The sequence below is a fragment of the Brachycentrus maculatus genome, unplaced genomic scaffold (genome assembly GCF_059751285.1).
Source record: "Brachycentrus maculatus isolate JH-2025_06_01 unplaced genomic scaffold, ASM5975128v1 h1tg000165l, whole genome shotgun sequence".
In the NCBI taxonomy this organism is placed as follows: Eukaryota; Metazoa; Arthropoda; class Insecta; order Trichoptera; family Brachycentridae; genus Brachycentrus; species Brachycentrus maculatus.
The window spans coordinates 297,236-316,476 of NW_028280918.1; the positions used below are offsets into that span (position 1 = coordinate 297,236).

A 19,241-nucleotide genomic window follows, 5' to 3' on the forward strand; every position below is an offset into this window, starting at 1 on the left:
CGTTTTGGACGGGTTTAACGTCAATCTGTTTTCAGCCATCCATTCTCCTATTCTCTCAATGCACTTATTAATAGAGTCAACAAGTTTATATTTTTCCTCCGGCCTACAATAAAAATAAATTTGAGTGTCATCCGCATAGCAGTGAGACCACAATCCGTGTGACTTTATAATATTTTCTATGTCTTTCGTATATAGAAGGTATAGAAGAGGACCTAGGACTGATCCCTGGGGTACACCAGTAGAGACGGAATGATAAGGGGATTTAACTTTTTGAAAAATGACTGAATATTCACGTTCTCGAAGGTATGAGCAAAACCATGCAAGTGCTTTATCACAGATGCCGTATGTCTTCCTCAAGCGTTCCAGCAGAATATTGTGATCAACCGTGTCGAAAGCAGCACTCATATCCAAAAAGGAAACCAAAACAAGGTCACCAGCATCCACAGCAGTTATTATATCAGACAGTACTCTCACTACGCCTGTCTCTGTAGAGTGGTATCGCCTGTATGCCGATTGCCTCTCTGAAAACAACTTGCTATTTTCAACATACGTTGTCAGTCTATGGGCAACAATTTTCTCTATTATTTTTGATATGACAGGAAGGTTGGAAATTGGGCGGTAGCTTGAAAGGTCCTCGGAGTCCATCTGAGAATTTTTTATTAGTGGTGTAACGTTTGCCTTTTTCATGGCCCTTGGAACAATGCTTTTCTCCAGAGACATGTTTATAAGATCTCTTATAAATGGAGCAATCTCGTTAACACATTCTTTCAAAAGCCATGTCGGTAGTGGGTCCAGTAAACACTGTTTATTGGGCAAAGCATTAATAAGTTTTGTTACCTCACTTATATTTGTGGACTCGAAAAATTTCAGATACTGCAAGGCATTACAGGAAATTGTTGGATTTTTAACCAATGATGTTGCTTTCCGAATATTTTCGATTTTATTTTTGAAAAAAATAGCGAATTCGGAAGCAGTGGCTTGTGTGTTGATTTTAAGTTCACAATCTCCGCGGACAGATTGCAGACTTTGCCACAGGAGTTTCGGAGACGACTTATGTTCTCTAATTCTCGAACACCAATATGCAGATTGTTTTGATTGAATCAAAAATCTATTAGTGGTTTGTGCTTCGAGCCACTTTAAGCGATCTGAAACTAATAGCGTCTTTCTATATTTACGCTCAAAACGCCGTAGTTTTTGTTTTCCATGTCGACATTCCTCGTCAAACCATGCATCTGATTTCCTTTTACGAACGGTTTTCGTGGTTAAAGGCGCATGTTTGTCTATCAAGCTGAAAAGTACACCATTGTACAAATCAGCCAGCTGGTCGACATTCTTGGAACTACGATCAGTATCCAGACCAATTAAGGAGTTCGAGATATCGGTCTTAAATTGATTAATATCTAGTTTCCTCCACGACCGTGATGTGAGGGATCTGTAGATAGGGGTGGGTTTGCCGATATTGATTTCGCCATGTACTAGTTTGTGATCTGACAGTCCGATGTCTGTTACATTGACTGCATAAGTATTGTGGATTATATTGATATATTATTTTGAGAAATAAAAATACTGTTTTTTGATCCACTCACATTTTTACTAACCAACTCTTCAGGATTTAATTTATGACTAAAAAAAACAAAGTCTTTTTATTTCTCAAAAGAATATATTTTCAGTTTGGATAAATTTAAATATTTATTGCCAAGAAAACGCTCTAAAAAAATTATTATTGTAAAAAAATGTCGGAGACCAAAAACAGTTTTTGTATTTTATTTTTACTTGATAAATATAATAATTTCTTTATATCTTTTATGACACGTGTTTTGATATATTCAACACCAGTGTCACACATCATACCTTATTAGTCTAAATTTGAGTATTGTGCCCTTGGGACGTTGAAGAATGAGGATGAGGATTAAGAAGTCAGAATTTTATTTCAGAGTTCACTAACCTCATATTGATAATAATCGTATAAATATGAATTAAAAAAGTCTTAAACTTCAATATTTCGGAAAATTTAAAATCGTAGTTTTGTAAATAATAATAAACCCGTTATTAATAATATGACAATAGCTAAAGCCTTCACCCTATTTGGCTTTATTCCCATCCCCTTTTCAATTCCTTATAGAAGTAATGACCAAACATAGCACCTAACCATTATTTGCAGATATTTCAGACTGAACTTGAATATTTTTTGTCGATATTCGTAAAATTTTATACAAAATCAATAATATTTTTTCAATAATCTATACGTTGAAAAAATATAATATTTGTATAATTTTATAGAAATATCGTTATGTAGAATATGATTTTTATTTGAAAACAAAATTAAACACTTGCAATAAACCATTTAATGATTTTTATTTTACTATACACGACTAGTTTTAACAGATGTTTACATTTACAGGGGAAAATTAAAAACTAGTTAATTTTCACCTCAAGATGACTTAGTCGTGTATAATAAAATAAAACTCATTAAGTGGTTTATTACAAGTGTTTAATTTAAAAAAAATCAATGATTAAAGAAAACACTTGTTTTATACAACTTGAGTTTTATTAAAGACTACATGTTTCAGAAGTTAAACTTCCATCATTCAGGTTTGTATAACAACTAAAATATTATATTATACAGACCTGAATGATGGAAGATTAACTTCCGAAACATGTAGTCTTTAATAAAACTCAAGTGGTATAAAACAAGTGTTTTCTTTAATCATTGTAACATGTTTTACCACAAAGTTAATTCCGAAACAATAAATAAAATAAATCAACACGTAATTCCATAAAGTTAATTCCATAATTAATTCCATAAATCAATAAATAATATTTTTTTAAGATCTACACATATTTAAAATAAAAATAAAATATTTTTCCACTTACCAATGATAGTAATCAGGATTATGAGTGCCAGGATTACAGAAGTGACAGCCATCACTATAACCTCGCTCAGGTTCTCGTCCGTCGTGAAGTTGCCCCCCAGCGTGGTGTTGAGCAAGCCCCCCGAGCCGTTGGCGGCCAGGCCCCACGTGCCGTTTTCGGGCCCGCAGCCCCCGCCGGGACCCAGCGAGCAGTTCAGGCCCTCGGCCAGGCCGCTGAGGCCCGCCTCGTCCATGTAGGAGGGGCCCGACCAAACCGCCGCGTAGTCGTACATTTCTGGAGGAAAAAAACGTCAATGAGTATTCTAGCAACTTTACATGAGGTCTTTTGAAACTTTAAAAGTGTTCATTATTGATTTGGCGTTTAATTTGTAGAACTGCATTTTAATTTATGTGTTAATTTTTAAATCAAACACAGATTTTTTGAGTTTACTAACTTAGGAGACTCAAAAAATCTATGTTTGATTTAAAAATTAATACATTAATTGAAAAGTGTTCTGGCAACTTTATATTAGTTTGTTTTATCTTTTAAGACTGTTCTAGCATCTTCATACTTAATTGATGTATTTTCAACTTTTAAGAGTATTCTAGCAACTTTATTTGAGTTTTTTTTTACTTTTAAGAGTACTCTCGCAACTTGAAATATGAAATCTTTTTAACAAAAAAAAATATTTTTGTAACTTTAGAGAGGTTTTTTTATAATATTAAAGAGTATTTCAGCAACTTTATAAGACGTTGATTAACTTTCAGAGTATTCTAGTAACTTATTGTGATTATCAATTAGACGAAACAATGTTTGTATTTACGAAATAACAATCTATATTTACATAATTTGTCAAAATGATCAAATATGGTATTGTAATGAATATTCAAATGATATTTGAATGTATTTTTTTGGTAAAAAACTTGATATGAAGTGAGTTCCCGGAACCTTTTTTGTTTAAAAAAGCCCTGTTTCTATCAATATTTGTAAAATTCTTTACTCGTTCGTTTTTGTGAACACTTATCGATGAAAACATCTGCAGTTTTTAAAACTACTGGTATAAAATGAAATTAAACAAAGCTAGTGGTATAATACAAATTTTAACTTTTTAATAATTATTTTCAGTTTAAACATATTCATTTCTCATACAATTTAATTTGCAAAACATAATTTATTCACGTATATATAATGGGTGTAAATTAAGTGATCCTTGTACGAAATAATTTAACATGAATGTTGAAAATATGTTTTAGAGGGCTGCGGTTACCAGGATGGGGAATTTTCATTTAAACGTGTTTCGTATGTTGAGTTTTCAGACCAATTTGGAATTCCTGTAGAGTCAGGGTGGTCAATATTACCCCTGAGCTTAATCTTACAACCCTTCCTCCGCTAATGGAAATTATTAGGCACATGAAAAATTTATATAAAGGGCTAGACCCGACTCAAATACGAGGCATGCAAAAATAGCTGCTGCTATTATCCGAAACAAATTTACTTGTTATCTTATTATTAGAAGTATTCCACAGTGACAATCATATAATAAGATTAAATTACGTAGTTAAAACAAGGTTTTCCTATGAGGGTAATAGAACTTTTAGGGGATGTATCTCGAAGCTACAGGAGGGATGTGACGTAGAAGGCGTTCAGTTGGGATAACACTTAATAGGTACTCTAATGAAGACCAACATATTATGTAACAAAATATTTTGAAAATCGTAAAATATGATTGCTTATATATTATTTTTAATCGATTAAAATACTCCATTACACAAATTATATGCATAACTATGTTACAAACGCCTTGAATTCCTCTTTTGCGAATAACGCTTAACAAGCATTATAAAAATTAAACAAATTAGATATGTCTCCCTTATAATCTTTCTTGTCATATTATCTATGTATTGGTTAAATTGCTCCGACGACATTACACATCCCTGTTTAACACCTATAAAGATGCCAAACCAAGATGAATATAAGCCATTTACCCTTATGCGTGTAATACTTTCCTTGTGAATAATCTAATTTATTATAAACTACGTTGTGTCAAAATTTCAAAGCAATCAGTGAATAATTTAAAAGGTAAATTAAAAAAAAAAAACATTTTTATACACATACATATGAGTGTATTAATTTAAAGGTTATGAAGGCGTATAAAATTAAGTTGAAGAAAATTATTTACGGTTGGTTAATATTACTTTTTATACATGCCACAAAACCTCAAAATAATTTCTGCGTTGAAATATAAGTGGTTAAACATGTCGGTTTTCAATTCTCATAAATAACCATAATTTTATTGCCTAGTCAAACGACATGGATGAATGCTTCATGCCGTACCAAATGAAATTTCAATTTTCATTCCTAAAAAGTATGTCGTGAAAAACACGTTATTTTACTTCAAACTTATTCATATTTTAGTTCATGATCTAGCGACCGTCCAACGTATGTACGATACAGTAATAAATTTCCCCTGTGAGCGTAAGACCTTCATAGCACGATGAAGGGTCTGTCGTACGACAATTTGCCGATTAAAGCTCGCTACGTTTCGTGGACAACGGAAAGTATGCTTTGAAATGAATGGAAAGCATACTACATTTGACCATAATCTCGATAGTAATATTATGTCAACTATTTTTTGTACTAGAAAAAAAGCTTAATTAACAAAACTAAAAACTTTGTATCTTTTATTGTTCCTTAGACATCTTTTAAAAAAAAAAAATTATTCGTTCAAGTGACTCTGAAATCTAGCTACGGCTTATGCAACACCGCTTATCATGAACTAACTTAGGCTTCAACTTTATATGTTTCATAACCTTTACCCACTCCTGAGTGGATTTACTCTTTAAGTTTAAAGTTCATAAAATTTCATGAGTAAAATTCCAGACAAAAACACTCGTTTTCCTCAAATATCATGCAGTGTCCTACTCTTTATATAGAAACGTACCCACATGGCAAAAAGTTTAAAGTGTTTTCATGCTCTTTGTGTTGCGCGTCATTGATTTTTTTTACTTAGTGATTCGAGTAAAAAAGGATTGGAGAAGAATCCTTAAATAAATCAAAACTATAAACACTACGCCAACAATATGCTCAACGATATTACTAATATATACTAATACTAATACTAATGTTGAGTGTTGAAGTGAAACTTACGACGTATTTTAATATTACTGCCCCTTAGTGCTTAATATATCTACAATCCAAGCATCTGCGTTGTGTTATTTTATGCCTAGTGGCATTGGACATGGGAAAGGCAAAATTAGTAGCAAAAGATGTGTTTTTTCGCAATGTTTATCACAATATCAAAATAAGAAGTTATGTTTAGTAATAGTAGTGGATGCAGAAATATTATTATTAATATTTCATTGATTTATAGAATTCCCATTGTGGTCAGTTATTTGTTTAATATTTTTTTTACAAAAATGTTAATGATGCCGTTTATAACCACTATACGTATATTTTTGTCTAGGATAAAAAAAATGCGCACAAAATAATAATAGGATATTTAGTGTTAGTTTTTTAATGTGGCGATTTTGATGATTGCCGACGTGTCCCATCTCTGAAACGTTATATCCCACCTTGGAAAACGCATATCTTCAAACTCTTATCCGCACCTTAATGCATAGGGCACTGCATCATATAACGCAGTGTTATCTTGAAGGTTATCGCCCTCCGCTTCAGGTACCAGTCTAGAGTAATATTGTATAACCATTAGAGCACACATATACTAAGGTATATTTTGACTAAAAAGTATATCGTGCGTAATTGCCCTAAATGTAACGCACATGACTAACATATCAATGCTTTACTTTGCGTAGCATACATATTTATGAGGGAAGGATTTTTCCATTTATTATAAAGGATGTGGATCATTTGACTGACGGATTTAATAGGGAAATTACTCAATGCGCGATATTTCAGCCTATTGCATTTGGGGGAGAAAATTTTAAACACGATACTGTCCTTAGATATAAAGTCGTATCGGTAGATTTTTGATTTTGGTACATAACGATTGAATTATTTATTGACTTGGAATTAACTTTGTGGAATGACATGTTGATTATTAAAAATTAAACGCTTGTATAAGACAACTAATTTTAGTTTAATTTCATTTCACACCACTTGTTTAAAAAAAAAACTACAGATGTTTTGATCCACAGCACAGGTGATAACAAAAACAAACGACCAAAAAATATATATATTTGAAGCACTAACTTTGTGATATTCCATTTTATAAAAACAACACTTTCTGCCCTGTAGCGGGTAAATATCAAGTTAAAAATATGCCGCTTTTGCTGGAATAAAGTACATTTTCTGGGCATTCCAAAAACATGCAGAACTGAAAATTAACTTTGATTTTATCACCGGGAGGGGAAGGTTAAAATAACTTTGAACTCAATTTATTATATTTGAACAGTAACCTTGTTATGTATTGGGTACGAATTCATCCCTGGCAGAAAATCAGATTTGTATTAAACCATTGAGATGGTTAAGGGCGATTGTGAAAGCAATTTTAAAATCTCTATCGGATAGCACTTTCCCTACAGTGGAGTTCTCAATCTGAGAGCGCGATAAGAAAAATACGGCGTGACCTTCTCGGAAGGAGGGGGGACGTTCGAGAGAAAGTTCTCGTATCCGCCGAAAGTTGGTGGTATTATTTCAACCCTGTATTTGAGTGGTTGAACATCAAAACGTATCTAAGTCCACGAATTAGTTTTACAGTCTACTACTACATAATACTTCAAAAGCTACGACTATCATCACGCCGTTTCACTGCAGGGGTACACAGAGAAGATGGAACGTCACACTTGTCTGTCCTAACATACATACTCCTATATATCCATACATCTAGTCATACATGCCCTCCGATTACGTAGATTTTTGACACCGCCAGATTTTAGGGTTTGATTGATCTGATCGCACCAAGTCATTTTCAGCCGCCCTTTTCTGTTCTTCCGTTCATATTCGCCAAATATACTATATTTGTCATTCCCTCGTTTTCCGTTTGCTCCACGTGTTCATACCACTAAAAGAACTTTTTAAAATAAAAAAAAAGGACGAGGAAAACTGACCCTAAATACGATAAGTTAGGATAGAGCAAGGAAGAAGATATTATGATAAAATCAGTGGTTTACATTAAAATATAAAAATGGTTATTTGGTACATTTTTATACTCAAGTACTGATTTTCCGGACCAAACGACAAGACGAAAACCAATTAACAAACTAGTACTAAGAATAACGATGGAGTTATGCGTAGATCTCCTTCAGCGAGTTTCAGGACAACTGGCGCTGAAAGATCTCGAAAGCCAAGGCGTAATTAATTTCATTAGTATTTTTACTCTTTTCACGGAGCACTTGCCCAAGTTTTCTTTCATTAATAAGGTTACGTACCGAGAAGTGACGTGGATCTGTTTCATTCATTTTTTTGGGGCTGAAGAATGGAAGTATTAAGTGAACGACAAAAGGCAGCAATCTTGAAAAACCCTAAATGAATACAGTTTTTTTATTTTCTTATTCGGTCGCGACTTCACAAAATGAAAGAATAATTGTTTGGTTTGCGTTGTTAAAGAAGTGAATTCCTCTTCCGAAAATACAAGAAATAATTAAAGACCGAGAAAATTAATATCATCTCATGAACAAACCAACAAAAATCCGATTCTATCCAAAATACATAAAACGTTTATATAGGATACCATTTTAATGTTTTTCTTCAGTAATTGTATGTATGTTTGAAAATATTAAGTGATTTATGCGCCTCCATATGAAAGTGGCAAGCGCGTTAGGCTACCGTGTTGGTGAATCCAGGTTCGATTTCTAGGAGGGTCAAAAACCATACTTGAGATTTTTTCTGTAATATTAATATATTTCATATTTTCCCTGGATTGGAAACAAATGTGTAGGGCTGATTATCTTTCTTTCGTGTGTGTAATGGTCAAGATAACGCTCATCTTAACGATGCAGTGCCCTATGCACTGCATCGTTAAGATGAGCGTTATCTTGATGCTGATAATTTAGATGCTGATAAGGCTAAGAATAGCTAAGTAGTTAATGAAATATCAAAACCAAAATTTGGTGAGAGAGATATTTTTCAGAATCGTTTATTACAGTTAAACATATTTTAAACCATCTAAATTGGTTAGTTATTAATTTTTAACACTCTGCTTATCATTAATGTTCAGTTTGTGTAATATCACTTAAAACACTACTTCATGATTACTGGTTTCGGAATAACCATTCCTGAATATAGAAAGGTTATTCCAAAACCGGTAGTTATGAAGTACCGTTTTTAAGTGGTTTTACACAATGTGAACGATAGATGAATGAAAAAAGAGTGTTTTGAATAATGAAAGCATTAACTTTGTGGATCATATTGATATATTATTTCGTCATAAATTAAACCCTGAAGAGGGCAACAGGTTGTTGCCGAAATTAGTTGGTTAGTAAAAATGTGAGTGGATCAAAACGCAAAGTCTTTTTATTTCTCGAAATAATATAGAAAAAGAGTGTTATGTTACCATATTACAAAGTTAACAATGTTTATAGTATTAATTTTTTTAAAGTTGTTCATACTCTAGTCCTGATTGTTGATTGCTGAATGTTTTAAAATGGTAAAAATTTGGTAGAATGGGCAAGAAAGATAGTTTGTTTACATTCCTCCCAGCTTTTAGATAAAATAGAGTAATAACCATAATTTTCAGCATCAAAATTCGAAAATAACTTAAAAGTTATTTGAAATTCAACAGATGTCGGTCAAACAGTAAATTCCTCAAAGTAAAGTGAAACTCTAGCAAAAGATTTTGAAATTGAGGAAATCTTTCGAGGGGAGTCGCTCGAAAAGGGGAAAAGTCTAAGATTTATTATGGTCCTCGGTAAGTGAAAATTTCCTCGGAATGAATCTTTCATTCGACGTATCAAATCGTGGAAAGATTCTGCGGCGGAGCGGGATTTATTCTGCAAACTTTATTGCGAATCGTTATTTATCGGAGGCTATTTTGAATAAAACGATATAGAAACAGGATCACCATCTATTTTTGCCATAAAAAAGCTAACAATAGAAGGCTGAACGCATGAATTGCCCGTATTAACACTTCTATTGTACGTCAGCCAAATTTCGACTTTATGAGGCGTTTACTAGGAAGTTTCGACCAACAATGTCATTTTTGTTACTCTATTTTATGTACAGCCGTACGAGTAACCCACTTGTATTCCGAGCATAAAAAAATTATGGCGTTTTTCTGTAAGGGAATGTTCGTGTCTCACGTCTCAAGAAGTATATAAATCATAAAAGCAGTCGGATTACAAATAGTAAAATGTGAATAAAATGTTTGCCGCCGAATCGTTTTTCTAAACATGTATTATCATCATAAAATTTAACATTTTTTTGTAAGTTTTTTTATGAGTAGTATCCATATTGCTGTAAAATACCATTCAAAGCCAAACATAAAAAATACTTGCATTACCTTCAATAATATAATAATGACAATGAATTATTTGTAACATTAGTATTGGTTGATTCAAAGTATATTGAAAATCTTGTCTGAAGACTTCAGAACACATTGCGTGCGCAGACTATGACAGCGCGCCGCGTAGGCTTGCCAGTTTGACGACAAATGTACTTGCTAGTCTTTATCATAAAATATATGGGTAGATATTCACACTGACGATATATGTAGTACTTATATGAATACGTTTTAAAATTCAAACGTGTTTATTTATTTGTTTTGTAAAACTCCTATTTGATTTGTTAATAGTTGAATTTGTTTTGTATAACGTCCAATTGTATAATTTGCGTCTAATTTGGTTTGTAAAACGTCCGATTTTAATTTAATTAACCTACATTGCTTCATAGTTATAAGGATGCTAATAAAAGCTGTTAATTGTTAGTAAATTTTAATAAATAATAAATTTTTATTACATTACTAGTTTTAATCACTCTATGAAAAGACCAGGTGTAAATCCATGATACCAATAAATATGTTACGTAAGAAATATTACAAGAGAAAAACGGTAATACAAGTACCCATTTAATTTATAAAAATTTGTAAAATACAGTCGTGGATTTGAGATTTTCAATAGTAATTTAAATGTAATACTATTACGGATTTCGAATTTTTTACGTTATTTATTGTATCCATTTTAGTGATTATGTAACACTTCATGAAATCTTTTTAAGGTTAAAGGGATACGTTATTTGTTTTCTCACTGAATGAAATGCAAATTTAATGGCAATAAGATAGATCTTTGCAAAGCCAAACTCAATTTTACCTTCCGAGATGGTTCTCTCTTAAACTCATCAAATGAAGTTGAGTACACAGAGTTAAATAAATACGTATTATAGAAGTTCCATTTGGAATTTATACATATATTAAATAAAAATTACTGACTACTACACCGCCTTCTCTCAATGGTAGGCAGAGAGTATAAAACGCCACATCACTCTGTCTTTGCAAACAATCTTCACCTCTTTCACTTTAATGTATCTCTGCATACAAACCCATCGATTATTTCGACTATTGACCTGGCCACTTTCGAGTATTTGAAACGCTTGATAATGCCAAGATTCCCTTGGTTTATCTTTGCTACTACTTCTAACTACATTTGCTTCATTAGTTTATAAATTCTTATTTTTTCTAATTAAAATGTTATTAAAATGTAACTTTGTTTTAAAATCTTTAAAACAAAGTTAAATTTTAATTATAATATGGAAAATCACAATGTAAGTGCTTCAAAAATAAATATTATTATTTTTTCCTTACTCATTTCTCATTTTCTCAACACATCGAAACCATCTCAACTCACATTTCTTAATTTTATCGATAACCTTTCAAATTAATGCATCTCCTCACATAAACCCACCGACTATTTCGACTATTGACCTGTATATCTCAAGTCTTGCATTCTTACCTTATTTCACCATTCAAACATCTATCATACATTGTTTAGCTGCACATTTGTCTGAGAGATTTCGACTGTAATTAGTCTACTTTCAACATTATTTGCCAACTCCGTGCATCACTTTCAAAGGTTTATATTTTCTCCATTTGCATTTAACTGCATTTTTATACATCTCCCTTAAAAATCCATTAGGACTTTAATTACTTTCTTTGAAGTAAAAAAAAATCTATTTTAGTGCAAGAAAATCTTACGAGTTTAAAAACATTCGCAGTTCGCCAACCTTCTCCGCGCTTTGCAAAGAAAAAAGTACTTTATTTATAAATTTTACTCTCCTTTATTTTTTAGTCTGACTGATTCAATTCGGGTGACTGACTTAAACTTCATTTTCCATAGTAGCTCAACAAAGTGCAGTAGCCAAAACATTTGGTAAAGTTTCAAACTTTTTTAAGTTGACTTGAAATTGCAACAATATATTCAGTAATATGTTTATCTCTTCATATATAAATATAATACACACAGGTTTTTCACATGAAATTGTAAGTTACGTTGTATTTTATAAAAAAAATGATTTTTTTAATATTGATTTTTATTAGTACTACGTATACCGTCAATCTGAATACTTACCCACATCTCATATTCTCAAGACTTGCAAGTGCGTTAGTCGTCAAGTTGGCAAACCTGCGCGGCGCGCTGTCATAGTCTGTGTGCGCGATGTGTACTGAAGTCTTCGGACAAGATTTCAATTTACTTTCAATCATGAGTAGTGCTTTAAGTAAATTAAAAAAAACTGTAATTTTTTTTTATAAAATACAACATAACTTCCAATTAATTTTGTAAAACATCCAATTTGATTTCTAAATGTCCATTTTGATTTACAAGTCGTCCAGTTTGGTTTGTAAAACGTCCAACTTGAAGTAAAAAATCTGTTTAACAGATATTACGGAAAAATATACTGCATGTTAATTCATCAGCAACATTATTTATTCAAGATACAGATTTTTATTAGCAGAAGCCTTCATGAAGGAATTGAGTTTTTGTTTGAGATTTCAATGAAAATTTAAAAATAAATAACTGCAAAATGAATTAAGCTTATTTTTTTTCAACCCATAAAACAAATATTAGTAATTTGGTATTCTAAATTATTAAAATAACACTATTTTCAATTAATTAAGTTGAATTTTTTTCATAAAATTTCCATTTAAGGGATTGTCTTTGTGGCGTTCTTTAAATTAATGTAAACCTTTCCTTTTTTTCTCTCAGAACTCTCAGAAATTCATAGCATTATTAACTACGCCAATACTTCAAGCCAAATCTCTGTTTGTAAAGTCTACTCTTTATTTTAACGTTAACTCCTGTAATTTACTTAGCAGCAGAGAGGACTGTAAAATGATTCAAAATTAACAAAAAGTAAACACATCACTAGACTCAAGAGGGCAATTAATAATTTGGAAGTTTGGTAAAGTCAAATCTAGAACAAATTAATAGTTTACTTTGTATTTTATATTGTCTGTAGTTAACCTGATGTCCGCCTCCGTAGTGTAATGGTCAGCACGCTCGGCTACCTTTCTGGAGGTCCCGGGTTCGATTCCCAAGGGGGGTAAAATAAATATAAGTGATTTTTTCTCTGTCATATTTATTCAATATTACCCTGGACTGGTACCTGAAGCTGAGGGCTGATCACCTTTTCTTCACGTGTAAACGATCAAGATAACACTGCGTTTATATGATGCAGTGCCCTATGCACCATTGGGTGCGGATAAGGGTTTTTTATTTTATTTTTTTTTAAACTTATAAGATAATGGTTTTGGAGTAGATTTATTGTTGAAGTATTACACAAAGTAAACGATAAGTGACAAGGAGAGAGTGTCAAAATTATAGTTGTCTATGACGATTTTTTTTGGTAAAGATGAAACATTAATATTATATGGGTACGAATAGAATACGTCGAATATAAAGAAACGTTATAATTCTCCTAACAATAGTTTCAACAATTACACCGAATTTTAGCTAAATTTGATGCTTTGAACCTACAAGTAAGAAGATAAACGGTTTATAAAAAAAAAGATTTTTGGTCTTGTAATAGCAGATATAAAATTATAAATTCCAAAATATAGAAAAAAAATTTTTTTTTGGCTATCATTGTTGGGTCATTGGTAATATAAAAAAAAGGAAGACCGAAGAAAACTTGGCACAATCAGGTATGTCAAATACTTGAAAGCGGCCGGGTCAATAGTCGTAATAATCGTCGGGTATGTATGAGGAGATGCATGCATGTAGAAGAGGCAAAGAATGTTTGCAAATACAGAGTGGTGTGGCTTCTCTCTGCCTACCCCTGCGGCGAAGCGGCGTAATGGTTAGTAAGTTAGTAAGTTAGTTGTTAGTAAGACCTTAAAGCCTTTACTTTTTAAAGGCTCATTTATCTGCAGGTAGGATTGTAAAGATAGGGAAAGTAAATATGTAAAATACACCACAAACACCCAATCCAACCAAAAATATTTTTTCTTTTGCATTTGACAGGAATAGAACCTGCGATGCCAGTTTTGCATTCGAGCATCTATCCAAGTATGCCACGGAGACTGTTATTAGATTTTTAGGACTGCAAGCCACTTGACAATCTCTCAATCCCCATGGTTAGGTCAGAAGCCGGAATAATTGGCGGGTATGCATAAGGAGAGTGTGGAAGAGGCGAAGATTGTAAGCAAATAAAGATTTGTGTAACGTTCTTTTCTCTCTGCCTACGACTACGGGGAAGCAGCGTGATGATTAGTAAGTTGGTAGATAGAATTAGTTTTAACATCAAACTTCTAGGAAATTCGATGTATAATGTATGTCCTTGCACGCATCTCGAACCTTTATGAATATATTTTACGATTGAAATAACGCTACGTAAAACATTCGTAGCACCCTTTTCAAATATTAATTGATAATAAAGCTGTACAGAGGAGAAAGATAAAAGGAAAATAATTTTCAAAAAGGTATGATAATTATAAATTTAAATTGAACGAATCCAAAACTTATGACGGTTTAAAATACATTTTAATTCCCAGTGGTATCGGAAATGGATAGTCATTTACATAACTTTATAATCAAATTGTGGGTAATCGAATATTTGCATTCTTAACGAAGAGAAATACAAGGTATTTTATGTTTCTTTTATATTTATTCTTGGCAGAATATCTGTAGTACTCAACGGAACAGTAGCCTAACTCTGAAAACTGAACATATTAAAAAAAAAGTACAGTGTCATTAGAACATCATAATTCGTAAAAATAAATTAATCAGGAAAAGATTCTTTTTCAGGAACATACTGTTGTATGGTAGCAAAACGTGGAATATCGGGTAGGCAGAACTGAGCCGGCTGGAGGCGTTTGAAATGTGGTGCTACAGGCGTATGTTAGGGATCATTGGTCGAAACATGTAGGTAACAACGAGGTATTAAGCAGGGCTGGGGAGTCTTACTTAGATGATTACAAAATTAAGTAACACAACAGCGAGCCAAATAGATAAATCATAATATAAATACACAGGCCTGCTTCTTACAATTGTGGAGGGCGAGTGCCAAAGCACAAAATACAGAGGACGACCCCGCTTAAACTACGAGTATATGGACCAAATTATCTCCGTCATGCTTTGTAGCAGGTACGCCGAGTTGAGGAGATGAACAGAGGATAGAGTCGGTAGAGATTGACTATTAATTAAGCAAATCAATCATCACAAAGATTGCAACCCACAAAGAAGACTATTACTACTTGTTGGGTAATACATCCAAAATTAAATACGGTTATTGGATTGAAGATGAAATGCGTTACATATTATATCGCTCACTCCTTTCAACAACGTCATATATCAAAAATCGTCAAATTTCAGTTGTGCATGTTTCGGAATGCCCAGAAAATGTATTATATCCCAGCAAAAGCGGCATATTTTTAACTTAATATTTACTCGCTACAGGGCAGAAAGTGTTGTTTTTGCATTTTGAATAAAAGGTATTGTTTAATTTTATTTTTTAAAAACACTAAATATTTTTTAAATGGAGAAAAAACATTCAGGTTTTACCTAAATAGATCTTTTGCACAGTAAAAAGTTCAAAAGTGGCTTGATATTTATTTTTGATACATTTTATTTTATGGTTAAACTTTATCTCCTGAAAAATCAAGTTTTTTGAAATATGACGTTGTTGAAAGGAGTGAGCGATATATGTAAATAAAACAAGAATTCAATCCAATAACCGTATTTGATTTTGGATATATTACCCAACAATCCAATATGGAATTCTACCAGCTGTCTGCAGTTACAATAAATAAATATTACTACTACTGCCACCATCACGCTGTTAGAATGCAAATGCCTTGGTACTGTTCCGTATCTGTGTGCTGTGCTGGTCGGGATTGTGAAGGCGTCTGTGTATCGGCTAACGTTGGGTTGGAATTGGATCTAGACTAAACGAACTAACTACTAATCCCTTTCATTGTTTTCACTGGAGCACTCCCAGACTTGATGGTTTTACAAACTTGTATTTATTTAGATTGGCAGTGACAGAGACATTGAAAGCTATTAAATGTAAATTCACAGTGAAATCGGGATATAATTTTGTTTCATATTTTCTTAAAATTTGTGAAACTTAGTTCAGAAAATTCAACTGTTTTGCAAGATCTAGTAAGGAAGCCTAGATTCTTCTGTATCAGATCCGATAATGTGGTTGGGAGAGCTTTCTATGTAGTTGTAAGTGCGTATGGCTACGTTGTTGTCGGTACCGAGTTCAATAAATAATAAAGTTGCTATGGTTTAAAATATTCACGTGTACATAAGATGTTTGCTTGAATGTGGGTTGGGTCATTTTACCGCCAAACATTGAAACACTTATCTGGAAGTTTTCTCTTACAGTTTTATTGAAAAACGTTTTTTTTTCCAAACGAAGCGAGCGCGAAGCTCAAATACAATTATTTATTTAAATTTTATTCCTTGCTTCGGCGATTCACAAAGTTTACGAGGGCGGACCTTAAACATGGTAAATTACGTTTAGTTATCTGTGAAATACCTTCTTTTTCATGTATACAGGTAATAGTATTGTATTGCGCAAAAGAAATTACGTATTATCAATGCTGGAAAAAATTGACGTACCTTTAAACAAAGATCAACAATGTTCTATAGCAGAGTTCCCCAAACATTTTTGTGTCGTAGTCCCCTTGTTATGTTTTTCCGTGTTAGGTAGGCCCCCTACTTACCTGATATAGATTTCCTGTAAATTTCTAACTGTAGTGAAGTTTAGTGTCAAAAACTTAAAGTAAAAACACATGTCAATTAATAATCCAGCACTCTCAAACAAAATAACACTGACTCACTATAATTTGTGTGATATACTATCTATTTATATTTTTTAAAATATTTTCTTATATACATATTATTTTTTTATATTCTCGATATTATAAGATAGTATGATGTAAGTAAATAGGTATTATCAGTGTATGTGTTGAGATCCACTATCGTGGACCTCCATTTTCATTTCATGGACCCCCAAATTTTTTTTCGCTGACGTAGACCCCTTGCAGGTTGTCATAGACCCCTAGGAGTCGATAGAGACCACTTTGGGAATCACTGTTCTATGGATACCTTTCCTTTCGAAAATTTTTCTAAAGACGCTTTTTAATTTAACGTTCATTTGATTTTCAACCCTGAAAAGTATATTACGGGCGGAAGTAGCTGACCAGCCTTTTAGTAATAAACTCGTGTGTGTGCGTTATCGCAAAAAATCTGCCTCTTTAAGTGGGGGATGATGATGTAACGCACCCTTTTGCAAACATTTTAGCAATGTTCATGTTTCAAATTTCTGTACAGGGAGTTGACACGTTACACGACACAAATCACGTGAATTTACAGGGTAGGGCAATACAAACATTAAAACGGTCAGTTTAAAAAAAATACATACAAAAGGTTTTATGTTTGTATTTATCCGCCTCCGTGGTGTAATAGTAAGCGTGTTTCAATACCATGCCGAGGGTCCCGGGTTCGAGTCCCAAGGGGGGGGTAAAAATAATGATTAGTGATTTTACACTCTAATATTTAATATTACCCTGGTCTTGTCCCTTAACCTTGATATCATATAAGTTCTGATCAAGATAATACTGCGTCAATATGATGCAATGCCCTATGCACCATTAAGTTCGGATAAGAGTAAAAAGATCTATTTATATACATTGATTAAAAAATACTACGATTATTGACCGAAATCATATTTTATAAAATAAAACAACTTTGTTTTAACCACTTTTTATTGGTACACTTTTTCCAACCGGTTTCGACAAGAACCTTGTCATCATCATCTTAACTATGAGTATTTAAATATTTTAGAATTAGTGCACAAACCCTGATGATGACAAGGTTCTTATCGAAACCACTTGGAAAAAGTGTACCAATAAAAAGTGGTTAATACAAAGTGTCTTATTTTATAAAGTTTAAAAAATGTGTCACAAAGTATTTGCAAAAAACATTCAAGAAATCATATTTGGATATAAATTATCGGCCAGAATCCATATTACGCGTCCAATAAATTATATAATAAATAAAATTTATCGAACCTCTGTCCGGATATCCAACCCGGAACCTCAGTCACGGTGACCAAATATGATCATTACTAAAATATAAAGATGGAAATGTAATTAAGGGACCGGTTTTAGCAATTCTTTCTTTATTTTTTTTTTTGTTTTTACCTTAAGTTTTTAATATTTTCTCATTTGTTATATTTTCTCATTTTTTTATATTTTCTCATTTGATTATTTTAAATATGCTTCTTATCTTATGTTTATCTATTTTTTTTTTTAAAATACGCTTCTTATGCCTATTTATTATACCTGTTTATTGTTTTTATATTTTGCCATGTATTAGTATTAGTTTTGGTTATTTAAAAAAATATATTTTTTGTTACTTTATTATTTGTGTTCAAGTCTTGTTGACCATAATCCCATGTTCCAAAACGAGAAATAGAAATTACTCATCGGGAATATTTATGTATATATGACTTATGTATGTAAAATGTTTTGAAATAAATAAATAAATAAAATAAATGTTTGAAAACTCATTAGTGACTTTTTTTTATTTGCTAAGAGTATTTTCAAATGATCGTGACATTGTTCATATGTTTTGATTCGAATTATAACAAATGAACGTTTAATCTCGCGGTGATAATAACTAAGCCAGGTTTATTTGCGGGCATGCGGGGGAAACCATAGTGGAATACCACGAGTTGGCCTTCCGATAAACATGCGTGTACCTACGTCATACGTCCCGCAAGTTTGCACGTATCTATAATCCTTATAAATGATACAAATTCATTCAATTAGCCCGCGGGGCCAAGTTACCCCATAGTTAGGTGAATAATCTGCCATACTATTTAATCCGGTGTGATTAGGAGCCTTACTCAGTTCGGTGGATCCCATTATCTCTATTAATCTCCATTAATTTGCTGGCAGAGCTTTGATAAATTATCTATACTATATATAT

The 19,241-nt window shown here is 32.4% G+C and overlaps 1 protein-coding gene across 3 annotated transcripts in view; it reads right to left on the reverse strand.

Annotated features, from left to right (window-relative positions):
* LOC148308462 (5-hydroxytryptamine receptor-like) overlaps window positions 1-19,241 on the reverse strand; it is a 196,449-nt gene that overhangs the window by 126,919 nt on the left and 50,289 nt on the right. For all 3 annotated transcript variants that reach the window (XM_088261675.1, XM_088261674.1, XM_088261676.1), the window contains exon 2: window positions 2,875-3,147. In XM_088261675.1, coding sequence (XP_088117801.1) covers window positions 2,875-3,145 — 271 coding nt within the window. In that variant the 5' untranslated portion in view covers window positions 3,146-3,147. The remainder of the gene's footprint in view (window positions 1-2,874; window positions 3,148-19,241) is intronic.